Source organism: Dermacentor silvarum, chromosome 10 (assembly GCF_013339745.2).
Source record: "Dermacentor silvarum isolate Dsil-2018 chromosome 10, BIME_Dsil_1.4, whole genome shotgun sequence".
Lineage (NCBI taxonomy): Eukaryota > Metazoa > Arthropoda > Arachnida > Ixodida > Ixodidae > Dermacentor > Dermacentor silvarum.
In genome coordinates this window covers 43,002,762-43,029,012 of record NC_051163.1, presented here as the reverse complement: position 1 = coordinate 43,029,012, position 26,251 = coordinate 43,002,762, and the positions used below count along the sequence as shown (strand labels likewise).

Here is a 26,251-nt window from a genome sequence, read left to right as displayed (position 1 = left end):
TGGCCAAAGCGTGATGGCACGCTGCTAAAAGATCCAGCAGCCCTCTTTGCTCACTGCCCATCTTCCGATCGAAGTGCAGCTTGACAAATTTCGCCCGCGCCAGCTATTTCGTCGCGATGACCATGGCACGCACCATTCACGCAGCATTCAGGCGCGCAATTGTGCAGTTAGCCGCGTCGCGATTGACGTTCATCGCATGGCATTGTCTGAAGGTCATGAGCATACACATATGAGTCCATTAACCCTTTTTAACAGAGACATTTTCATAACGCAAGGCAACCAAGAGAGACAGAGAGAGAGAGAGAGAAGTTTAATGATGGGAAATGCAGAGAGGTCGGCCTAAGGTAACTTCCTCTAGCCAGCTACTCGGCGTTGGGGGAAGGGGAAGAGGGAAAGAAAGAGGGAAGAAAGAGGCACATGATGGGTGACGATGACGAGAGAAGGCAACCAAATAACAGGCTTCATGGTTTGGAGCTAGTAGTTGCACCTTCGCCAATAGGCACCGTGCACTGTTCAGAGGGCCCTACGACGTTTTCCTTTTTTGTCCCAATATCGCCGACACCGCCCACGAGAGAGGTGATGGGAATGATACGCTATTCAAAACGACAGTGGCTCACTTGTCCTCACTCGTCTCAGTGTTATGAACTGCGCTTTGGCGAAATCAAGCTCACAATCTTCTGATATCGATCGGGAACGTGTGCAGTCATGTGCAGACCATGCGCGCTTCGACAATGTCACAACTCAGACAGTCTTGCCTCGTGATAAGCGATCGAAAGTGTCATCGGAAATGTATACAGCATATCTCCCGTTTCGCTTGCGCCATTCATTAAGCTGCTTGTTCCGGCGCCGCTGTCAACTTTGAAAAGCTTCAGCGCAAAGTACCTATTGACAAATGGCCGCGCTGGCCGCCCAGAGTTTCTCTTGCAGATGGTGCAGAAGTCGCGCGTAAGCTGCACTGCAGGTTCCCTGTACCAGCGCTGCTTAAACGACAGTGTGCCAGCAAGCCTCCTTCCGGCACGAATCAAATGCAATATACATTGACGGTGCATGGTCTAAATGTGTTCTTTCGTTAACGGTTCACATTATACTTTGGTGGGAAGTGCCGCAGGTCTGACTAATCCAAAAAGAAGGCGTTAGGGGCTAGAAAAAGCGCGTCCCATTGTACACGTAATTGAATAGAGAACTCTGTCGAGAATACCATTAAACTTAATTCTGGCTGATCAACGTAAAGCAGAAAAAAACTAATTCTGGGGTTTTATGTGCCAAACCTGAGATATGGTTGAGGCATGCAGCATTAGGGGGACTAGAATAACGTTGATCACTTGAGGCTCTTTTATGTGCATCCTATACACGGAACACTATCGTTTTTGCATACCACCTTCATCGGAAGAAGGCTGTCATGGCGGGGATCGAACAAGCGACCTGGCGCAGCGAAATAAGTGAATGCATCTCTTGGGGTTTTATTGGCGCGTGCCTTGGTGCTTGTGTACTGACGCTAAAGTATTGAGATATAAACGTCGAACCAAGGACCTAAAACAACAAGTCATCTGCTCTTCGCAGGAGATGGGGTGTTTTTTTAGGAGCAGCTTTAGGCTCAAAGCAAGTTGCCAGTCACGACAGTCTAGGAAGACAGCTTTTGGAACTGTCCCTCGTTGATAATCCATGAACAGCAGCGACATTCTCAAGCACAAAATCCCAAAGCAGACCCACGAAATCCCCGGGCGCCGATTATTTGTTGTCGTCGATCACTTTGCGGATTTGATTGATCCGGTTGTTGGTTCCGTTGCACGACTGAGGCGCCATTCCGTGAGTGACATTGTAGACGCTCCAGCCTATGATGTACTGGCTGGTCTTCCCGTAGCCCAAGTGACGATAGGCGGCGACCACCTGCGCAGAGTGAAATGCACGCACTATAGTCGTGACAACTGCTTGTTCAAATAACTGATGTCGTAGTCTTTTGCTTTAGGAAAACAATGGCCTCAAGACTCGAGTGTTCGCCCAGCGATAGCCTTTACCTAACACCAAGGAAGGTATTAAATTTTGTTGGGTACACGTACCACAAGGTTCAATCCGAAATAAAGCTCGGCATCAAAATATGCACTCTATTCAAGTAACGCTGTGTCTAGAAAGAACTTTTAAATGGCACAGACTACGCGGAAAGAAAGTACGGGAATGTCCACATTTAGAACTTAGTAAGGAAGCGGTTTGGTGCCAACCATGGAAATTGAAAGGATTACAATACCGCAGGAGGGTGCGTGGCAAAAAAAAAAGGATCCTTCCCATCACTTGTGATTCACGCTTCACGCACATGTGTAAACCGGGACAAAATTTAGCAACGGCAGAATGTACGAGGTATTATTTTTTTTTATTGTTAACATAATTTTTTGTAGATCCTTGGTGACGTATGGAACAATTCTACTTCTCGAGCTGGTTAACTCCGAGGGGTGGTCATTATTCGCACGAGAAATCAAAATAAATGCTCAAATAATAACAAACTGTCGTTTGATTCACTTTTAAACAAATTACTCTATAGTGAAAATTTCAAGTTACGAATTTTAGCCGGTGACTTCGAAAGCAACATCCACTTGGAACGCATTCTGAGGATGACAGCAGTTTCGAGAGATGCATTCGCAAAGTTTGCTGTGAAGTACGTTAAGGAGACCTTTTATCTTTTTTTAAGAATGTTGAGTACAGAGCGATGTTTCAGTCGCAGTCCATGCTACCTGAGTTAAGCCGTTTTAAAAGCGCAGCGAATGCCGGTGCGAATGCGAATGCCTGCCTACCTTGTGTCGTACGGTCTCGGGCGTTTCGAAAGACACCACGCTGTCGCTGCCGTGCTTCGGGGCAAACATGCAGTCGCCTTCACCAAAGTACACTGGGGATGTACCTCTTGAGTCGTGCTGGAAAAAGTCTTCGCATTCCTGAAAGACCGAAGGCAGTCACAGATGCTATGCAGGACCAGAATTCATTACCAATACAGTAAGCCCATTCGGGCGGTTACAGATTAAGAAAGAAATGCGCTACCACCGGGCAAAAAGTTTATAGACCAGGGATTACGCGACAAAGCTGATTTTCTTCTCCGCACAAAAATGCGAATCGAGATTGAGGAGTGCAGTCCAAAATTGGTATTGCAAACTTTCCACACCCGCCGTGGGGGCTTAGCGGCTACTGTGTTGGGCTGCTAAGGACGTGGTCGAGGCATGAAATCCCGGCCGCCGCGATTACATTTCGATGCGTGCGTAATGCAAAGACGCCCGTGTCCCATGCGTTGGGGGCACGTTAAAGATCCTCTGGTGGTCTAAATTAATCCGGAGTCCCCCACTATTGTGTGCCTCATAATCATATCTTGGTTTTGGAACGTAAGACCCCACAATTCAGTTCAGTTCAATGCAAAGTCTCCAGCGCACTCGTCAACTTCAGCTTGTACGGCTTAACTACAAATAAATGCCAATTTTTCGGCACAGCGGCGTTCCGCACACTTTTCTCCACAGATTTACAACACAATACCATACCATAAAAAAGCAAAATATATTTGCCCAAACCGCAACAAGTCACATATTCAAGTGTTTTCAAACACGCCAACAAAATCTACGCGAAAAATGCCTCCGGTATCATATCGTTCTAGTCTACGATCGTTTTCGCAAGAAAAGAATATTTAAAGAGCAATTCTAGGTGAGTAAGGCATAAAAACTGTTAGAACTATTTCGACGGAGCGAGAATCCACGGGGATGGTACAATCCCATCTTCGCCTCATAATTTATTATACCATTGCACAATTGATATAAACATTATTCTGGCTGTTTTTCTTCCTGTACCAAGTTCCAGGATTTCTGTCTTTATGAGTAAGTCAGCGACAGACTCCCCCCCAGTTTTGTCATACATTGAAATAATGAACTTTAGGGCCACAGGCTTTATTTTCTGCACACTATCGCTTGTTTGGCTTACGCGTCAAAGTAACAAATTATTATTAAAGACACCGTGGTAGACGGTATGGACGCTTCATTTTTAACCGTCTCGATTACTTTAACGTGAAGCCAAGGCTACACACACACACAAACATTCTTGCCTTCTGCCCCCTTCCGAATGCGGTTAATTAGGCATGCAGGGAACTCCTGACCTAGCGCGATCGGCACCAGAGCGTCATAATCACTGCGTAGGCCATAATGACCAGCCCCGCTTACTTGTAAGAGCGGATATAGGATTTCAGTTTTCGTCAAATTGCTAGTATGGGTATTCATTTGGTGACGAAACGTTTAGAGCATCGTAAGGACCGTTCGCAAAACTACCTTGCGCGAGTGAGAGAAAGTTATTTTTCAACCGAAGGTGCTATTCTGGACATTTCACCATTGTTTAAGAAACGAAAAAAAAGTCATGATAGATTGCCGCCAATGCGCTTCTTTTTAACCTTGATGCGGCATAAACGAGTGACCACTGGTGAATACCACGCGTTCAAGGCTATGTTATTGTAATGTCGTGAAACACAAGCAACTCAACCCAACTCAGCTGACCGAGAAGTGGTCAAATGTCACTGGCAGGGATAGCACGGATATACCTTGTTTCCAACCAAATTCGGCCGAAAGAAACAGGGCGCGCACCAATTTTCACGTCGTCTATTATCCCATTACTATGTTGGTCGAGTTGGTGCATAGTTAATGCGACGTACTTTGGTGCAGAGTATAATACCCATTGAAAAATGGAGGCAGAAAGAACGCCGTTTGTCTCCTTTTTCCAGCCAGATTGTGCGACATTGTGTGTTACGAATGTAACTTTTTATTCGGCGAACTTTTGCCCAGAAAGGCAAGCTACACTGGACTAAAAATAAGCGTGCAGGCCTCATGCAATATTTGTTTCCCCAACACAAAGTTCACAAGCGTAACCTTATGAAATGTTTACGTTTATGCACTGCACCGCCCACAAGCTATGACGAAATAGAAACAGCCGATCAGGCGCTGCCGAAGTGTGCAAACAATCTTATCCTTTATTGAGCAAGCTTGTGCTTCTCAAGGAGCAGCAACACTGTAATCAACGCATGCCGCAAGCATGGTCGATCGTCGTCGAATCTGAACTCGTATTCACAAAAATATACTTACGCTACAATTGTTGTTAAGAGAAAAGTTCCACCAATCCTGATTCACGAAGGTGACCAGCGAATGGCAAATAGCACTTACGATGAAAAATCTTTGTCAAATCGGTACATGATCTCACGGGTACAGTCCATCCACTATTTTCCCGTGCTTCACGGTACATTCCTGAATGAGTTCTCATGCTCGCTTACACTCCGGAATGTACAACAGCTTTAGCATCGCGCGCGCAATCTGATGAGACGATAAAGACTGTTGCGCTGTTGCGCAAGAGGATCCAGTGATAACATTCAAGCATTTTTCCATAGAATAGGCGCTTCTCCGCCGAGCGACAATTCGACAACAGTGACAATTTGGTGAAAAGTGGTCACCGTGAAAATGCAAGACAATTGCGTGTGATAATATGTTAAGGGAACTTCTAGCGAAGTCGCATCCTCTTTTGTCGGGGTGAACTGTTTTGGCCCCTCATATGAACGCGCACGGAGTAGTGTTAGGTCTCCAACTCATTAACGGCCCTCGAGCACGCAGGTGACTTTAAAGCTATCGCTACAAGCAGGAGAGCAGAGATGTTGCAATGAAACTTTGCAGGAACCGAGTAGATCTGGCGTTCTTCGGGTACGAGCCCTTAAAGGGGTGTCGTCAAATTATTAGTTCCATAATGATTAAATTTTAATAAGCCTTGGTAGAGCAAACGCAATCCGCTGCTATACGGTCTTGTCGAAGTTTTTAACAGCCTTTGTGTACACTTCTGCTCATGTCAGTCGTCAACAAAAGATTGTCTTTCATGTCTTAGCAGGCATTCCGGCGGTATTTTTCATACATGCCATGTACACTATAACGTATCTGCTGATATTGACAGCGCAGGATGTACTAATATTTTGGCCATGCTCCTCTTTGTGTTTTGCGCAGTAAATATAACCAATTGATGCTTATTTTCAGCCTCGTGAGCCTTATAGCATTCTGCAATTTGGACGGTGTCCCCAATCCCGCTCACACTTTATGGTCACATTCGTTGAAGCGCACGGCATGGATACTAATCGCGCCAATTCACCGGCGTAGATTTTAGCAATGAAACTTGGAAGTTTAGGGATCGAAACAAGAAAGCCGCAAGATAGGCAAGCTTCTGGCTGCCACAGACTTGCAATTTGCGTAGACATCGGAAATATGATTCTTGTTTTCTACATGCACTTACCCTGTCGTAATAGCCAGTCGAGTGATCGTGGGAGAGGACGAGTCCGACGTCATTGGTGCCTATATCAGACATGCGGACGTGAGTGAACGTGTCAATGCGTAGACTAAGTGTCAAGGTGAAGATTACGTTAGGCGCCGAGACGCTGGCTATGAGATCAACGGCGTCCATCTAAGAAGAAACAAGAGAAAAATTATAACCAAAGTTCCGTCCTGCAAACTCCTCTTGATTGTATACACCACAGCTTTCGCACTTACGCTAAATCCAAAAAAAAGAGACCTTCGGTGATTTGTGGCAGCATCTGTCCACATTATGGAAACACGTCATCGGCGCGACATTGTTCACATTGCGACATTAAACAGCTTGAGCTTTGCGTGATACGGTATACGTTACAGTAATACGTGACACATTAGGTCTACTGCGCATTTGTATCTCATACCGCTCTCTACAGTGGCAGACTGATATGTATGCTCGTGTAGCGACATGGCAGCACCCATAGCATACCTAGACCACCCGCATCAATTCTAATTCGCCCCTGTTGCTCATTTTCCTTGTAATAGCAAAAAATTAATGGTCAAATCAGCTATTCATTTGTCTTATCTCAATCTGAGGATGACGGATTAGCGATGTTTTTTTTTTGGGGGGGGGGGGGGGGGCGCTTGTACCCAGGTAGCAACTGCGTAGTTTGCGCAGTGGCCCGTGCCGTATCTTGAAAGCGATCAGCATAAGCGATGACTTCGGGGTCAGTCAACTCGCAGTTGGTCTACCGGCGCTTGCATTGCTGCTACATCCTTTTTTGCACGGCGCTCGGCAAGTCGATCACGAAAAGAACCCGATACCGCCATAGCGCACACACAACCCGTAGCAACTGCCAACCCAGTGCGCTTCATTTACCATCGTACTCTGAAAAGCTTCGCCTATTTTATCTTTCTCCGCTTCGCTCAACGCTACCTAGACTTTCCTCTAAGTGGCGGTGGTTGAAAGATGCCGTTTGAAAGTTTAATCCAACCACTTCGTGGCGCACTTGTTGGATATTTGCACATTACTGACGCGCCTAGTTCACTTAGGAAGGAGTTTCGCCTGGATCTTAGTCGAGGAGGGTACACCTATTGCAACTTAACTAAACTGCGCGCTCGAAGCCGTGGAATAGGTTTTGCTTATTAGTGGTAGGGCACTGAACAACGTGTACGACATGGTACGCGCACTTGCTTGGCTACGTCTGTGTTCTGGAGGAGGGCTCGCTCGAAGCAGTGCCCACAATTAGCGAAACTTAGTTGCAGAATAAGTAAAATCAAGGATACGGGCGTAATTAGCGCCAATATAATGGAGAATTTGATCGTGCTGCGGTAATGGCTGAGTTAATTGATATGCGTATCTAAAAGGCAAACACAACAAAGGAATTTTTTACATTGCACAATACCCCTGTAAAAGGTGCACCGCTGTAGATATAGACATGTTCAGGCAAAGCCGCCGTACGACACACTTTCCGGAAATGGAGCGAGTTCGCTTGGACTAAGCAGGGCTCGATCGAGGCAGTGCCCACGATGAGCGAAAATTGGTTGCAGAATAGGTAAAATAAAAATACGGGCGTAATTAGCGCCAATACATCGAAGCATTTATTCGTTCGGCGGTAACGGCTGAGTTCATTGATATGCATATCTAAAAGGCAAACACAAGAAAGGAATTTTTTACGTTGCAAGATACCCCTGTAAAGAGTGCACTGCCGTAGATATAGACATGTTGAGGCAAAGCCGCCGTACGGCACACTTTCGGGAAATGGAACTAGTTCGCCTGGACTAAGCAGGGCTCCCGCAAGGCAATGGTGTCTGGAAGGCGCCTTCGGTGGTGCCAACTACTAGCTAAATTTAGTCGCATAGTAGGTAAATAATAAAGATACGGGAATAATTAGCGCCGTTATGATCGAGCATTCAACACATTGCCCAATACCCCTGTAAAGGATGCACCGCCGTAGATATAGGCATGTTGAGGCAAAGCCGCCGTACAGCAAACTTGGGAAATGGAACGAATACGCCTGGAATAAGCAGGGCTACATTATCAGGCATGACACCGGCAAAAAAAGAAAAAAAGATCGCCGAGAGCTAGTGGGGCTCTACTAGTCCAAGTGCAACCAAATTAGGAAGGCCCACTAAGCTTCAACAAGGTCACTCCCTCACCAGAACAGGAATTGGCCTCCCTGGTGCAGTATTCGGCCACTACCTCCCTCATGACTCCTACAATTAACCCATGGTCCTCAGTTCCGAGCGGGGGCGGAGCACCTGACCAAGGTGGCGGTCAGACCTGCGACGCGGCAGAGGGTACTAAGAATCTCTGGGTCCGGACAGGCCGCTACTGTGGACTGAACCTGGCAACGTTCAACGCGCACACCCTTTCGAGTGAGGCTAGCTTAGCAGGGCTATTTGAATAATTATCCGGTATTTCCTGGGATATTATTGGCCTTAGGGAGGTTAGAAGGACTGGTGAGGCTTATACAGTGCTAACGGCCACGTCCTCTGTTACAGAGGTCTTCCAGACAAAAGAGAATTCGGAGTAATATTTCTAGTCAATAAGGACATAGCGGGTAACATTGATGAATTCTACAGCATTAATCAGAAGGTAGCAGTCGTCGCAATAAAGCTGAATAGGAGGTATAGAATGACGGTATAGTGCAAGCCTACACCCCAAACTCTAGTCACGTTGATAAAGAAATAGACCAGCTTTATCAAGATGTTGAATTAGCAATGAGAAAGGTTCAAACTCAGTATACTCTAGTGGTGGGTGACCTCAATGCAAAGGTGGGGAAAAAGCAGGCTGGTGAGCGAGCAATTGGCAACTACGGCATCGATTCTAGCAACAGGAAGTGGACCTGGAAAAGCCCTAATGAAAAAACAAGGAATTAAATAGATTTCATACTCTCTGCCGATCCCAGCATAGTGCAGGATGTAGAAGTGTTAGGTAGGGTAAAGTGCAGTGACCATAGGTTAGTGAGGTCTAGGAATTCGCTAAATTTGAAGAGAGAAAGAATAAAATTAGTGAAAAAGAAACAGGCCAACCTAGATGCAGTAAGGGTAAAAGCAGACCAATTCAGGTTGGTGCTCGCAAACAAATATGCAACTTTAGAAGAGAAAGAGGAAGTTAACATAGAGGTAATTAGTGAAGCCGTAACTAGGCTGATCTCAGAAGCAGCAATTGAAGTGGGAGGTAAGGCACCAAGGCCACCACTAGGTAAGCTCTCCCAAGTAACAAAGAACCTAATAAGGAAACAGCAGAACATGAAAGTGTCAAACTCGAGATACCACATAGAATTTGCTGAACTGTCAAAACTGATAAACAAGAAGAAAGTAAGGGATATTCCAAATTATAACGTAGACAAGATTGAGGAAGCAGTAAAATATGGACGCAGCATGAAATCGGTGAGAATAAAACTTGCCGTAGGACAAGGCAAAATGTATGCACTCAAAGATAAGCAGGGTAATATCATCAGCAATTTGATGACGTAGTAAAAGCAGCGGAATAATTCTATACTGATCTGTACAGTTCCCAGAGCAGCCAAGCTGCTTTCATTCAAAACAGTGATGAACAGGATACAGTGGCTGCTTCTATACCCACCGATGAAGTTAGAAGGGCCTTGAAAGACATGACCAGGGGAAAAGCTGCTGGAGAAGATGCAATAACAGTCGATTTAATCAAAGATGGCGGAGATATCATGATTAAAAACTTGCGGCCCTTTATACGCAATGCCTCACGACGTCAAGTGTACTAGATAGCTGGAAGAACGCCAACATTTTACTAATCCATAAGAAGTCAGACGTTAAACATTTGAAAAATTATAGACCCATTAGCTTGCTTTCAGTATTGTATAAGATATTCACCAAGATAATTTTCAATAGAATCAGGGCAACACTTGATATCAGCCAACCAAGAGAACAGGCTGGCTTCAGCAAGGGATATTCTATGATCGATCATATCTATGTCATCAGTCAGGTAATCGAGAAGTCTGCGGAGTACAATCAACCTCTCTATGTGGCTTTCAATGATGATGAAAAGTATTTGATGCAGCAGAGATACCAGCAGTCATAGAGGCATCGCGTATCTTCCGTGAACTTGGTCTGCCTAATTTTCTTTCTTTGCTCGTTGAAACAGTTGTCATAAAACACTTTTGGACTTCCGCTTTCAAACAAAAAATACCTCCACAAGGGAACTTCTTAAACACGTCCGCTATATGGTTCCTCGTTCATCCACAAAGTATGGCGCGGCCAGACGCTGTGCATATGTGCCGGACATGTTTAACAAGTTACCGAATGAAATTTTTAACGCTACTTCAAAAAGCATGCTGAAAGAACTATTGAAGGAGTTATGGTGAAACTAACTTCCACAACACTTTGGCATCATAATTTTCACTGCTTCAGCTTCTGTTTCAAGTAGAATAACCAAATGTTATCTTATTTTTTTTCTGGTCATTTTTTTTCTTTGTCTTTCTGTCTCATCAACATCTTTTTATTTACCGTTTGTATCATGTTCATGGCATGGTCCTACAAGCCAATTGAGGCTTATACCGGCCTGTTTGTGTTGCTCTGTATTTTTTGGTGAATTATTATTATTATTATTATTATTATTATTATTATTATTATTATTATTATTATTATTATGTCCAATACCAGCATCAAAGTCGATAATCTAGCCAGTATTTCTTGGTCTCGTCAAGAACAGTGAGCTTTCCTGGTTTAGCGGTACTATGACTAAAGCCGCAGTGAGTCTCGATTCCTATACCTTAAAATGCAGCAACTCCTCACCGAGGTACACTGAACAGGTAGTTTCTTATTTCTACCATACACATGACCAATACGGTTGAGAAAGCTGACAAAGATAAAAAAAGCAAGAAAGATCTAAACATCTCAGACTTTTTCAACGCTTGGTAGAAGAAAACAACACGTTAGAACACAAAACAGAACATGATGGACGCTCGTCTTCCTTTCACGATGCAGCGTCTTATTTCTCCTGTCACCTTTTCATTGGCTTTCGCCCAAACGCTGTAAATGTCTCAGATGCCGAAGCTAGGAATTTTGCATTGCTCATTTCGTCACGTTTGGCTACTTCCTTGTCTTACCAATAGATGCTGCAGATCCAGCTGGTTCATAATTTTAGTTTAGGAATAGCGTAATGGGCACATTCACGAGAAGGAGAGGACAAGCGCAGACTTACAACTTCTGAGCAGATTTGCGGCAGTTTGAAGTTAGCTCCTGTCCTGTCCTTCTAGCTCATGTCCTGTTTTGCGCTATTTTAACCTTACATTTGTTCTCTTAGTTTTGTTATACGGGGTCTAGACTGTATACACGACCAGGCACTTGGCGCAGTGACCCACCATTTTGACTTCGTTCGACATCGGCCAGCAGGCGTCGCCCCAGGCCGACGATGGCAAGACGTACTTCGTTTGTTCCTCAGTCACCGTTACGATAAAAACAAGGCTGATGGAGGAGATGCTGCGAGAGCACAAACGATTGACGATCCAAGGCATTGACACAAAAAGTAGTTGACGTGTCTTTTGAGCAATCACAGTTTCGACGCCACTTTATTAAGTGCATTTGTCAATCACACACAACTTTTCGTGGCAATATAGCAATATACAAGCAGAGCACTGCCCATAAAACAAACTTTATGTTCGTACATTACCTTTTGGAGAATAAAACGACACTTCTGAAAGTTACATGGCTTTTTGTGGCAAAATTAAATCTACTACTAAGTATACCAGGTTCGCTCTTACTACAACCTACAATTGACCCGTTTGTGCACCGCAACAAGCAGTGGTTGAGAACAAGGTCGCTCGTTCGATTACCGCTGCGGCACTCGTATTACAATGGAGGCAGAATAAAAACAAAAATCCTGTGCTTGTGTAGTTCAAATACAGCGCTAATGCAGCTCCACTAACGTGAAACCTGGGGAAGGGAGAAGCAGTGATGCGCCAGCGTTGTCGCTCGATGCGCGCCTGCAGCTCGACGTCATAGTACAAATCAAATTCCGGCGCGCGCAAACTGCTTATAAAGCCCTGTTCCTTCTCGCTTGCCAGACGGCGCGCGTTGATCAGGTGCTGGAGTAGCGCTGGAGTGAGCAGCAATCGAGCGCTTGTGGGGTGGTGGCGCCCTCTCGTGCGCTGTGCTGGTACCAGACTCGAATTTGGTAAACCATTTTCAACAGTTTCCGCTAATTAATGCGCTCAATGCTTGATTATTCCTCTCTCTTACATTATTCTGAAAAATTTTATTTTTATTTTGAACCGGTTTTGATCAATTCTGCACTTGTTTTGGGCCTGTTTTGAGAACTTGTTTTTGCGCGTGACCACAACGACATGAGATCACATTACAAGGTTTTCACGATTTTCACGAGTTTCTGCTAATTAATCCGCCTAATGCTTGATTATTCCTATTTTTACATTATTCTGAATCATGCTTACTTTGAACCGGTTTTTATCATTTCTGTACTGGTTCTGATGGTGTTCTTGCGCATGACCACGACGACATGAGATCCCATTATACGCCGTGAGCCCGGGCCCCTAAAGTGCTTCGCACTTAAAAAGCTTGGGCAGCAAGCCTTGGTTGACTGATAAAGAACCGCAGGTGGTCACACATTATTTTCGAGGACTCCACTACACGGTGACACTTCGCAGTTGTGAAGCTTTGGGACGGTAAAATTTACAGCTGTCATATGAATTACCCTACCATTCGCATGGCTTTAGTTGGTGACAAACAAAAAATTAAAAGGCGATAGGTACGCTATTCAACTCAAACCCAATTTGCATAAATGAACCATTCAACTAGATTTGCTTATTTGCCTGACGTCAAGCCGTTTCGCGTGATTAAAACAATTTCTTTTCTCCGTACAGGTGGGCCTTTAAGTTACTAGTTTCAATATGAAACCTGAACATGCACGGCAAATTTTATTGGTCATCCTGGTATCACTGTTCAACCAAACTTAACATTCTGGTTTTAAACAACTAGCTTTCATTATCCCATTAGCCTAGCGTTTACACTAGCAGAGTCAAGTCATTATTAGTCTTTGAACAGATTCCAGCAGGCTCGGCTCTCTTTCAGAAGGGAAGGGAAGGTCCACTACATTTTGCGGGTAGAACTAGTTTGTAATTTGTAGGTTGTCACCGACTATAGATATGACCACACTAGCGGAAACACACGTGTTGTCGTCTCGAGAATCGCGGGTCTCTCTGCCTCGGTGGCAGTCTGAAGTGAAGAATTGAAGCTCTGAAATGAATTCACGCTAGCTAGAATCCGCGACGATTCCTGGCAGAGTTGGAAGACGGCATCAGTTCCTCGCTCCGCTTACCGCTCCTGTATTAGCGATGCGAACGACGCAAACTCAGTATACTGTAGTCATGAGCGACTTCATTGCAAAATTGGGGGAAAAGTAGGCTGTGGAACAAGCAAATTTCTTACCCAAACATTACTATGTTGGCCATTTCTAGCGTTGCAACCTTTATTTGTGTTAAAATCTGGGCGGGAAAATTGTTATTCAGTATCCCGCTAAACCTCGGCACGTATCATGCTTAACATCAGGGTGCGTATTCAAGCTCTTACACTTCAATTCCCCGTAAGAGAAAGTTCCAGGCAAACCTGAAGCGGCAGATATTGTAGCGCCCACCGACGCTGCTATGCGGGGACGCTAAGGTCGGCGTTCTCGGCCGGCGCTTTGGGGCCGGCCACGGATGGCGACGAGAATAAAGTTGGGCAGCGCTTGCTAGAGGCGCCAGCACGGCACGCGCTAGTCCGTTCTAAAAGTCTGCTGAGCTGGTCCTCTTGGTCGTGCGCTCCGCGTCGACCCCTCGGTTTCTTACATTGGTGACTTCGGACGTGATCCTCAGAGTATCAACAAGGACCGATTCAGCATCGCCTGCTACCGAGCCCTGCCCGCGGCCATGGACCAGCTGGAAGAAGAGTGGCGCCCACCGGCGCTCGACGACCCTTGGCGTTTGCAACTGTGGCCCTACCGTCCGCACAGCCCTATCGTGTGGTTCGCGCAGGTAGACGCACAGCTATACGTAAATGGGGTGTCGTCACAGCTCTGGCGGTACCTACTCCTCAAGCGAGAAATTCCCACCGACGTCTTCTCTCGTCTTGACCTTCCGTCATCAGACCAGAACATGTACGAGGGCCTCAAGACCGCCTTCTTTCGTCACTTTGGCGTACCAGTTCCCGATCACTTACGCAGCACGACACAGTTTCCTTCAACGGCTGACGCTTCTGAAAGAATGGCTCAAACTACGTCGTCCTCTTCACCATCGGCTCCGGGTGAACGCTGCGCCACTGCTCGCGAATCTTGCGCCGCACGTACACCACAGGAGGCACTGTGCGGAGACAACAAGACAACTGCGCCTCCCGCGTCTTGTTCGTTCCCCGACGACGAACAACCTCCCGCCACACTGCCCGCACCATCAACTACACAACTGGTGAGCCCGCTAGTCCTCAGCAACGACCACCTTGCATCCACGCCCGAGCATACCAAAGAGTCGGCATGCACTCCACCCCCACCCGAGTTAGATGACGTCCCCAGTCCAAGCCGTGGAGATGACTCAGCAGCGAGCCATGCCTTGCCGGCTGTCGAGACGCATATCAGTCCACCTGTTCCGAGTGAAATCCTGCGGCAACACTGCGGTGAGACTGGTCCGCCAGCTATCACGTGCACAGCACTTCCCAGCTACGCCAGCGTATTTCCCGTGGAGCCCTTGTCGCCTGCCCCCTCTCGCAGCACACGTTCAGTATCTCGGCTTCAACGCCCGAACGACACCGCTTTGACGTTAGGCCACAAGGACGCCTCCCCGGCTTGCGGTGCTCGGCGTCGGAAAACTCGTGCCCAGCGCGGCCGGCAGCCCCTCTGCTTCGCTGGTTTTCGTCGCTGCGTCCACCCGATTTTACACAAGTGCCAGGCCGGACGCTGCTACCGCGCACTTCGAAAGCGCCCGCCCTCAACACCAAGCCTATGTTCACGGGTCCGACTGACATTCACACGTTGGCACCACGCTAACTTCGATAGAGCGAACCGGGTCCCGTCGTTGCGGGTTTGTCACCACGGTCGCAGCATCAGCGGGGGCCGGATTCGATGTTGCTGTCGGCGCCGACGCACCCCACCACCGGCTTCACCGCTTGACCAGCTCAAACTTGGACGATGTCATCGTGGCTGCCGCGTTCCCCGCACCGTTCTGCGATCGACCGTCCATGCTCACCGACCATACAACATCTGCATCTGCAGCTTAGAGCGCCAATGGCGTCGCCCCTGCGCCCTCCTAGATGCAGGGATCATCGGGGCCACGTTCCTCAAGCTGCCGCCACCAAATCCTCGTCCGCTGCTGCACTCGCAGGCCAGACCACCCCAGTGAATCGCGCACATTTCGCCGTTCCGTCTGGGCGGGGGGCCCTGTAGCGCCCACCGACGCTGCTATGCGGGGACGCTAAGGTCGGCGTTCTCGGCCGGCGCTTTGGGGCCGGCCGCGGATGGCGAGGAGAATAAAGTTGGGCAGCGCTTGCTAGAGGCGCCAGCACGGCACGCGCTAGTCCGTTCTAAAAGTCTGCTGAGCTGGTCCTCTTGGTCGTGCGCTCCGCGGCGACCCCTCGGTTTCTTACAATATCATTAGTGGTGGCGAGCGGCCAATGGCACAGAACACTCACGGACTAAAATACTTGTGAACACGGGCCCAGACTCTCGTGCACCGCATTCTCAAATCCGGCATGACCAGGCATTCCTGCATGTCGCAATCTAGTAGATCTGCACAAGGTGTGTGCCGAATACGGCTGACGTCATAACATAGCTGCTCGAACATGCGCCGCCGTCTTACTGGTTAATGACGCTCAAGAGGCCCTCGTAGACACCCCGTCGTATGGTGAGACTGGATGGCTTGAAGGCTACGAAGTTGCAGACATCGCTGGGACGCACGCCCTCAGTTCTCAGAACGTTGCTCAACACCTGCGAGACACGAGATCAAAACACGGGTGCTTTATCCATCGGTGAATGAACTACTCCCGTGCGCCACGCAATGACGAAAGCGGAAAGAGAACTTCATCTTATCGTTCGTTTTCTTGAGCTCGCGTTTCGTTCTGGTGTGACAGTACGTCGTGACCCAGAAGTGTGTGAAACTGCTAAAGGACGAAACAAATTCGGGTAGGCTGTATCAGGGACGAAGCCGCAGTCGGACATGTGAAACGTCTTGTGCATGCTGCAGAGGATCTATGGGCACTAGAGTACAGAAATGACGTGATGAAACACACAAGTTCCACTTATTCACGCATTAGAAAGCATACATGCCTAACTTATGTTGCCGCTAGTGGGGATCTGACGGTCTAATTTTGCAATCATGCTCACGACCTATTCGTAGTGGGCCCATTTTTTTTTTTTCAAGAAGGTATTTGGGCACTAAGATAATGCCCCCGCCCCCTCGCTCTACAGGTTGCGCCCGGGCCTGCCATGCGCCGCTCGAGCCCGCCGCACTCGTAGATGGTTGGAGCTCAAACGCTTGCCTCTAGCTTCTGCGCTGCACTTCCTACAGAGAAGGACCCGTTCCTCTTTGCGAAAGAGTTTGGATATCCCACCGTCTTGCTGCCCGAATCTCTTCACGCCATTTCTGGACCCTAAGTGTTCTACGCACAGGGCCGTAGCCAAGCAAGCGTCAGATTTGTGTAAACCATCGCGCCCTTGCAGGCCTTATGACTACTGATGAGCACATGTTTCAGCTTCACGAATTGTACCTCTCTATGCCTGAGTCAGCTGGCTCAAACGTGACCACTCCTTCACGGATTGACAAACGTACTGCCGATCTATGCCTCTCTTAACGGCGAGCGAAAGGACTAAGTTTCACTCCGATTGCGTCATGCTTGGCGCAACAATGCAGAAAATGCGCCATCTGTGCATGCAACACCAACATGAGCGAGTAATGGCTACTTTCGTCTACACAGCAATACTAAATTGAGGCGCGTGGGTAGTACGGTTGCTACTAAAAATATAAGTGATAATACTAGTAAAACCTTGTTATACGTACCCGCTCAATAAGTAATTCCGGTATAACAATAGTCGCGATGAATTCCCCACCGTGCCGGCATTGAGCCTAATGTACTGCCTCACGGCTTAAGTTGTCGCTGACCGCATGCGAAACGGTGAGTGCGTAGTACTTCATTTTACGGTGCGTGCTAAGACGGAATCGGTGAAATGCCGTACGCGCCGACCATAGATGGTGAAATTGCAGGCGCACGATCCTTTCACAGACTTTGACTAACCTTTCACCACCGAAAGTCACGTCAAAACATGGTGGCCATGACGTGTTTCCCGCTTCCACGCCTTGTGGCGCTTCCACGTCATCCACAATGACGACGTGGACGTGGATAATGGCCCCTCCGTATCCGACGCGGCGCATGCGTTGACAGTTATGAGAGCGTTCGCAGAGAAATGGTGCCTGATGGAGGCTGGCGGACTTACAGCCTTTGAGGATGCCATCTTCGCTGCAAGGCCGCCACAGCGGAAATTGCAAATCGGATAATCTTTGCGGCCTGCTCGCAAATAAAACTTGCCTGCGTGTGTGTCTGAGTGAGAATTAAGACGTAGTTCTTTTCTAGCCTGTCGGTCTAAAGCCGCCCATATGACAATGTCGCTTAATTAGTACATCACTTAGTGCGTACTTGATCCACGTTCCCCGCCAACTACACGTTAACGAGGTTTTATTTATGACATGTTTTCGTTACATGCGGTTTTAGCAATTGACCCCCTCTGACGGATTTGAAAGAAGCGCGTAAAAATATTGGGGCTGAACTCATCTACAATTACTGTCTAGGTAATGCTTATACCGGAGAGCGCAATGTGCCTTCTGGGATCAAGGCGAGCAGAGCAGGACCTTATTCGAGCAGTCCTTCGCAATTCTTCTCGACAAGTGCTTTATTAAAGTTTCTTTTTTTTTACGAGAAACGTCTTTAAAAATGGGTCAAAAGGGGTCCCTTTCTGACACCGATGTAAAGAAAACCAGTTATAGCATTATCGTTTATATCATTGCAACCATACTATCCATGCACCTATCTTCGTTATCGTTATGTACAGTAAGGAAGCCATTACTCGATGATGCACGTGTCCGCGACCTACTTCGTTGTTTTCTAATACAACTCCGCCTTCAGGGCTATTAGTAGATCATTTATTTATATGCTGTTCCCACCTGAAATATCCTGTAATGGCCAAGTACAGTTCTACACAAAGAAAGAAATAGAAGCAACTAGTTCACCTTTATTTCCTGCTATAGAGATAACATTAGCACAATCAGAATGAAATACAATTTGCGTAAGAGCTTCTTTCGCATAGTCAATATTTTTTTTTTTGTAATCGACGTGCTTAACTATCGACAACTGCATGAAAACTCGCTCCAGCGTATCGGAAATGTAACTGTAAGCTGTGCCTTAGGTTCCCAGTTAAACATTTTCTAATACTCTCCCCGCCCATGCGGTCTCTCTCAGGAACACCGATCCGCGTGGCCCCTTCAACCTCCCTATTGTAACAGCCTCCCAGAAAGCCCACCTGATAGATTCCGCTAAGTGGTCCCATCGTTCTCGTTGCGAGCGCCATACTGCTCGGTATCGGCAGATCCCTGAGGAAACCGAAGCCGTACAGCGGCAGCGTTCGGTGTTGACGGATGGTGCGCACGGTGTGCTTGAAGAGCTGGGAGCTCAGTATGCCTTGGGTCGCAATGAAGTCACCCTGAACTAGGCTGATGGTGAAGAGGAACTTGTATCCCGTTCCATTTGGCAGGAACTCGTACGAGTCGGCTGCGAGGCGTAAGACCACACGTCAGACAGATCCGAGCGTATGCAGTACGTTTTAAAGACAACGTTCTCGTTGGTGACTTCATACGTTTTTTAGCGAATCTCCAATCTGACTACTTATGTGCGTAACCCTAAAAAAGAAGCAATTTTGATACTTTAAGATGTTGTAGCGAGTCGCAAAAGGTATTAAAATGTAGGTCTCAATGACACTAGAAGCGTGAGAGTCGGAAAGTTGATAACATTAATGGCCCCGGCTTAACTAGCGCCAATATAGTAAAAAAAAATTAGGCACGTTCTACCATAAAGCATATTCTGTCCGAGATCAGCCCACCTGGCGCCTTGGTAAAAAAAAAAGTGTCGCAGTTTCACCCGAAAGGCGAAGCATCGATTGTGACAGCAAATTATTAGACTGATATACGAAGTAAGGATAATAGTTTTATCGGCCGCATCAACTTGTAAACATTCGCTTACTAACGAAGCTACCAAGCACGCTATCACGCTTGCACGGGCATACATGAACACATCTTACTCGATGACCGCGGACACTCAAATGTCGATACGCTGACGTCAAGAAGAGCAGCAGCAGCAGCGAAGGAACCGCCCTTCGTGTTGCCTCTCACATCAACGCGAACTAAGGGGCAAGAACAGAGTGCACCCAGAACCATCAGTCATCGGCGCGTCTTGAATGTGTACCCAACGTGAATCGCTTTGAAAATAGGGCCCACGTGGGCGCGCTCAGCCTCGTCATCCGCAGCCCCCGCCGGAGTTGACCCCCCCCCCCCCCCCTGCTTCCTCGTGCGTGATGTAAGACGGCGCGCTTCCTCCCCGCCTTCCCCCCTTGTCTTAATAATTCTCGTTTCACATAGACCCACCCTAGGGAAATGAAGCATATTTGGAAAAAATATTGCACAATGTCGTTCGGCGTCGGTTCTCTCTCCGGTCGACTTTCTTGCTACTGTTACTCTCTGTCACTCTTAATATTGTTGTACCTACGTTGTCAATAAGTGAAACACTGTAATCTAATTTCACAAAGGTTTTAGCGTACTAAACGTAACGTATTTGCTAATATACCCCACTTACTTAGTCACATTTATGAAAAGAGGGATGAAGAGTGCAGCCTGCGCTTTAAAGGTGTACGGCTGTATGTCGTTGGGTTGAAGCCCCTGGCCCTCCCCCATTGAAGAGACATGCAGAGCAATTTTCCTTAGCCGACAGTGCCTGATTACGTATACGCAATAACTATTTCAAGTGGATCCCTTCACAATGAGTATCTAGGTAACGCTGTACCATCTGATCGTTAGCGTGAACGATGACAAGTTGGTAGAGCTCCTGTACATGTGCACTAGTGTGAGCACTTATGGGAACAGGTCACATCTAAATGTTTGTGGAGAAGAAACAAAATATAGAAACTTCACGCTATTTGGTGAACTTTAAACATATTCGTATGCTTTTTTCGGGATACACTTAGAAGATGGCACTTGCAGTGAATATTTTGTGCATCTTCGTGACGTCATCGTTTTCACATGATTCCATCTCAAGCGTACGTTCCTACTTTGAGTCACTCAATCTGGCGCTTTTTGCCCCCTTCAAAAATCAACTTGCCCTGTCAAGAAAGTGACACTTGGTCTTTTGTTACATGGTTAGAGCGACAGGGAAGCCGAAGACATACAGTCGCTGAACAACAAATGTCTTCACTGCACGGCTGCTTGCATGCGTGAAAGGCATGATCATGATAGAAGGTGTATAGAACTTGGCTGCAAACGAAATAAGGAATAATTGCGACTGAACTGACCGCGTTTTTCTTCCGCACTGCAAATCACCCGCGTTCGAACAGACTTTGATGCGTAGCTGCACCGTCTCTCTCGGAAGCCACGTGCTGTCGAGTGCTGCTGCCTGTTTGAGTCAGACGTGCTCGCACATCGGAGGCGCTATAGTTGCCTAAATAACACCGACATTTTGGTGGGAACATGTGGCAACACTGAGTTCTTCCGTAGGTAACCAAATAGTAATTCGACCTAGAAGGCGTTACACTGTGGAAAGAAATACTTAGACATTTCAAATTGGTAAACTGTCACTTTTTTTTTCAAAGCAAACGCCACTTACGAGAACGTCGAACAATACATACGGGGGTAGGTTCCGTTCGACAAGAGTGGGAGGTCTAGGACAACGTAGTCGCACACTCCCGGATTCGGAAGTGCTTGAGACAGCAGGAAAAAGTGGTCGGATATGTTGGTGGCGTAGACTGGCGACAACAAGTGGCACACGAGTGGGGGTTTCGCTGCATACAACACGAGGAGAGGAGAAGAGAGCAGAATGATTTTAAGCAGCTCTACAGCTTCCTGGCATGTAAGTGCTTTTTTAATGAGCAGATTTATTAAAGTTACAGCAGAATACACTACAAGTGTAACTTCGAAAGGTGAACCTTATTTATGTAGTTATATATTACCTAGTTAAAGTTAATTGTCTAATTAAATAAGATCACGTCCTAGTGGCGGAACTGACGCGCTGAGATACTCAAAGTTTATTAAGCGAAAATTCCGAGAAACTGCGCCACTGTTTGAGATGCCCTGTCCCAAATACGGTCTATGAAGTACATCTAGTTTATTATTGTCGAGAAGCGTTTCTTTCGCGTACCGCAACACAACACTATGTGGGACACCAATACATCTCGTGAGAAATTCAGGGGGGTACTGTTAAAAGCTTGCATTGACCTCAAGATTGCTGCTAATGAACATGACTTCAGCATTGATAGTCGCACTGAGGTGAGTCATCTTATACCTCCGCACCAGCAGGCAGACAAGGAAGCAATCTTTTGAAATTATACTAAAGTGAAATATAAGTCCGGGTGTATTTGTAAATTACTCTTCTATAATAATGCACACAAGCCACTCTTACCGTGAGAGAAGGCACAGTAAGCCAGAAAAAACAAATTCCGGTGAAAATGATCTCTGGTCGACTGTTGACGCTATTGGGATTAGCGTTGAAGTAATCCAGCAACACGGTGTGCTGCCACCGCCGAAGTACGTCATGTATGAAGCAGTTACAATAGCCTGGCTCCTCTCTCACGCTTTATGATGATGATTTATGGGCATCCTTTATAAAACGATGCGGTGACAAACAGTCACCTAGCCTACTTGATCTTTTTAAGCATACTGTACATGCCATTCATTCTAGCAATTTTGTATACCCCTCTATATTTTTTTTTCTCAGCGCCTCTGTATCTACATTGTATCACTGCCTGTGTCTGTAACGAATCCGGCCGTATCACTCTCTACCCTGCTCTTTTTCCATCAATGCTATGAACGACTCTTGATTATCTCGACTGCTGACTGGTTGATGCTTCCGTCCACTTTAAATTCAAGCCCTTCTGGAAGGTCCACGTAACCTCCAGGTCTCCCTGGGTGAATCCCTTCGCATTCCAATAGGATGCACTGAGTGTTCTCCGAAATTTCGGTGCAGCCCACACATGCCTCATCTTGTTGCGCATATTTTCTCCGTTATGACTTTGTCCTAAAGAGCCGGCTCGACCCTCAAATAACGAGGCACTGCCCTTTGTAATAGTGTACAGATTTTCCGTTCTAATTTCTTTCTTCTCATTCTTGCAAATCTCCATGGTCTTTTTTGCTTCCATTCTTTGCATCGAATTCGCTGCCTCTGTTTCTCTAACTTTCTTTCTGATGACTCCTGGTTACCTATGTACACTTGTAATTACCCTGTACTTGGTTGGCAACTTTCTTCACGTCTTTCTCCATTCTGTATCCACCCTTCTAAGGTACATATGCTTGTGCTCTTTAGCCACGCATTTATTTTCATCATGTCCTGAGTCTTTCTTCAAAACAAATTATGCTCCGCGCTTCTCTGACTTCGAAACAGGCCCAACCCATGTCAACCCTGCGCTGCCACATTTCTGATTTTACCGTGGGCTCCCAAAGCCAACCGGTCTACCGATTTTCGGTTAACTTCCAACTCCCACAAGACATCGGATTTGAAGCACAGAATGGCATTTGCAAACGCTAGCGCTTGCGTCATCATTTTTTTTTTCAGATTCCACGCACCATCTTGTATTTATTATGGCCCCAAAGTGCTCTATGTTTCATTATTGTTGCATTCCGCTTCCCCTTTATTTTCACATTATCTTGGTGTGTGCTTGAGTAAGTGTTTCCTTCGTTTGTGTATACGCCGAGTCGCACTTATATTGCTCGACTATGGATACCACTTGCTGCTGAATTGACACCACGTACTTACTCGTCTCTTCCATTTAGACACGCTTCGCCATCTGGCGGCACCACCGCAAAGTACGCGCATAGCACTTGTCCGAATATCCATTCAGGCAAGATTGTCCGAATATATATATATACAGAGTTTTCGCATGTCCGGTGTCCCGCTCAACGCAGGCAGACCGGGCGTTTTGCCGGATAGGCGAAGGCGTAAACGTGAGCGATCGTAGCGGTGGCGGCACCGGGTTGCTGCACCGCGCAGTTCGGTTCCGCTCGCGCCTCCGCCCATCCGGCAGAACGTCAAGTGCGCCTACGTTTGGCGGAATACTGGACGTGCTAAATGTCTCTTACGATGCTAAATGTCTCTGATGACGATTCCGCCCAGTACCGGGGAAATATTAAGGTATACGTTTTATCATCGAACAGCGCGGCCCAAGTGAACGTGAAATAACTTTATTTAGGAGCGATACATATTGAGTGTCACATTCCCAGTGACCCGTGTTGGCCAGACGGTTGGTTTCGAACACGGTTGTCCAAGTACAGCAGCACGATGGTCTACCATTTGGACCATGGGCTAATTATTGACGTAAGTTGACATGAAAGACGCTAGATATGGACAGACAGACAAATACGCAATACATTCAAGGGGCACTTAGTTAACCCTGCGTGGATGAATGCGAAAGGCATTGCGACCACCACGCGATGCCGATGCTCGGTCAGCACAGCTCTGTCAGATGCCATGCTCTTTCAGATGCCTATGCCTATGCTCGTCATTGTAGAGCGACACATTCCTATAGTGGCACATACCTATAGTTACCCAAGTTTGCGTCAAACACTTTCGTTGAAGAGCGACACGCAGCACCCGCACACGCCCAGTGCCCAAATTGGCACCAAAGATGATCATTGGAGACCATCACAGACCAAGTGGAACATACTCGGCGCCAGAGAGTTTCATCGAATAGCGATGCCTAGCCTGTCTCGCATCTACAGTGACCCATGTCGGCGTGAAAGAGGTCGTGGGTTAGAGTGCCCTAATTAATTACAGCTTAAGGAACTGTGCCTTAATTGCTTTTGCCCCAATTAACACCAAACGTCGAGGCTTCGACTCGCCCCAAAGGACGACGATTTGACAAGCGGTGTTCGTCACAAGCTGCACACAACGTAAGGTCGTGGGTCCGACTCCCACCAAAGGTCGTGGGTCCGATGGCCTTAATTAACGCTATCCTAATTTACCGTGCCTTAACTAACTTTGCCTTATTCAACACCAAAGGTGGCTTGTTTGACTCCCGTCAAAGTTCGAGCGTTCACAGCCTTCTAGGACCAGCTTGTGGTCACGCCAGCGACGGATTTTCCGCCTCATGAGCCCTATAATGCTGCCCTGTAGCACACACCCTCTGGCACATACCGGGAGACACATAGCCAGTGAGCCAACTTGGCATGAAAGGAAAACCGCTAGATTCGGACATAGATGGGGTGCGTGAAGTATCCCAAGAATATTGACTGCAATAAAACACGGAAAAAAAACATAAGACCGGTGGATGCCGCCGCCTTGAAGCACATGCACCAGTCTGCCACGACGTCTGCTTGTGCCTAATTATCTATCAGTAAAAATGGATTACGTTTCCTTCTAAACAGCCAAACTGAACTTAGCCAAGGTTCGATACCCTTTTGTGCACCGCAGCCGCTTAAATGCGGAATAATAGTTTAATACCCGTGACGTTACGATGACGTATCGGCGCTGGGGTTGAAAATTCAATATACGGGAGTATCGCCCTCATTTTCTCCTAAAATAGCAGGTTCCTTTAAGCGATGTTCACGGAAATGGAATTAGGTGGGAATAATTTATAGGTATGAATCAGTCTAGTATCGGCACGTGGAAATGAATGCTTCGCATTGACGTCATCGCGGCCGCCATTTTGGCGTACTAGCACGTAAATAAGCTCAGAAAACGAGAAACGGGAAAGCACCACACGCGCGCCTTGCACTGAGCAACAAAATGATGACTGAACCTCCGTTAACCCTGAAACTCCGGTGAAAAACAGTCACCGACAAAAGAGCCGAGCGATGTTGTACTTGTGATGATAAAATGCGCTGACGTCATTGCGTGGCCGCCATGTTGGGGTACTAGCACGGTGAGTAGCTGCATGCGTGATGTCACGTGCAAACTATCTCATAGAAGTTACGTGGAATGAGACTCACTCATGAAAAGAGGCATTCCCGCTGGTTTGTTCGTGCTTGTCGTCGTGGTTGTGCTTGTAGTCGTTGTTTTACTCGTCGTAGTCGTTGTTGGACTTGTCGTGGTCGTTGTTGGACTCGTCGTAGTCGTTGTTGGACTTGTCGTAGTCGTTGTTGAACTTGTCGTATTCCATATTGTACTTGTAGTAGTAGTTGTTGAACATGTCGTTGTCGTACTTGTCGAGGTCATCGTACTGCTAGAGGCTGTCGCAGCGCTCGCGGTCGTCCTATTACTGGCAGTCGTCGCAGGGCTCGTAGTCGTTGATGTATTAGTCATTGCCCTTCTTGCCCCCGTAAGTAGAGTCGTGGGCGGTGGTGTATTTACACTTATCGACGAACCTGATCAGACAGAAAAGTACAGAAGCGCACTGACAACGATTATCACTAGCGAAAGCCATTTTAATGCGCACTGATAAATACCTCTTTCTACATCCTTCTGTGTACTTGCTCCCCCCATCCGGCCTCCATTCGCATCTTTTCCCAGCTCTTTTTTGTTCTCGGCATTGAATACCTGATCAGTGGCAGTTAGCAGTCTTATACAATAAAAAAAAACGTTTTCCTTAACGTGGTTTGTATCTGCATTTGAGTCAATCACTACTTCAAAAACATTACAGCTGCCGCTGAGTCCTTCGGGATCCCGGCCGACGGATAGAAGCGCTGCGGAGGAAGACCATCTTTTACGGCGTTAATTGACTGGTGGAAATAAATGTTATTTCTCTCTCTCTCTCTCTCTCTCTCTCT

The 26,251-nt window shown here is 47.0% G+C and overlaps 1 protein-coding gene across 1 annotated transcript; it reads right to left on the bottom strand.

Annotated features, from left to right (window-relative positions):
• Positions 1 to 1,521: 1,521 nt before the first annotated feature.
• On the bottom strand, positions 1,522 to 25,674 carry LOC125941007 (uncharacterized). The gene is made up of 9 exons (XM_049657882.1): positions 25,547 to 25,674; positions 24,681 to 24,775; positions 21,184 to 21,336; positions 18,814 to 19,061; positions 16,103 to 16,230; positions 11,630 to 11,747; positions 6,274 to 6,441; positions 2,784 to 2,921; positions 1,522 to 1,887 (listed from the first exon to the last, which is right to left on the bottom strand). The coding sequence occupies exons 1-9, from the start codon at positions 25,672 to 25,674 to the stop codon at positions 1,729 to 1,731; spliced, it is 1,335 nt and encodes a 444-aa protein (XP_049513839.1). The 3' UTR covers positions 1,522 to 1,728.
• Between the last annotated feature and the right edge of the window lie 577 nt (positions 25,675 to 26,251).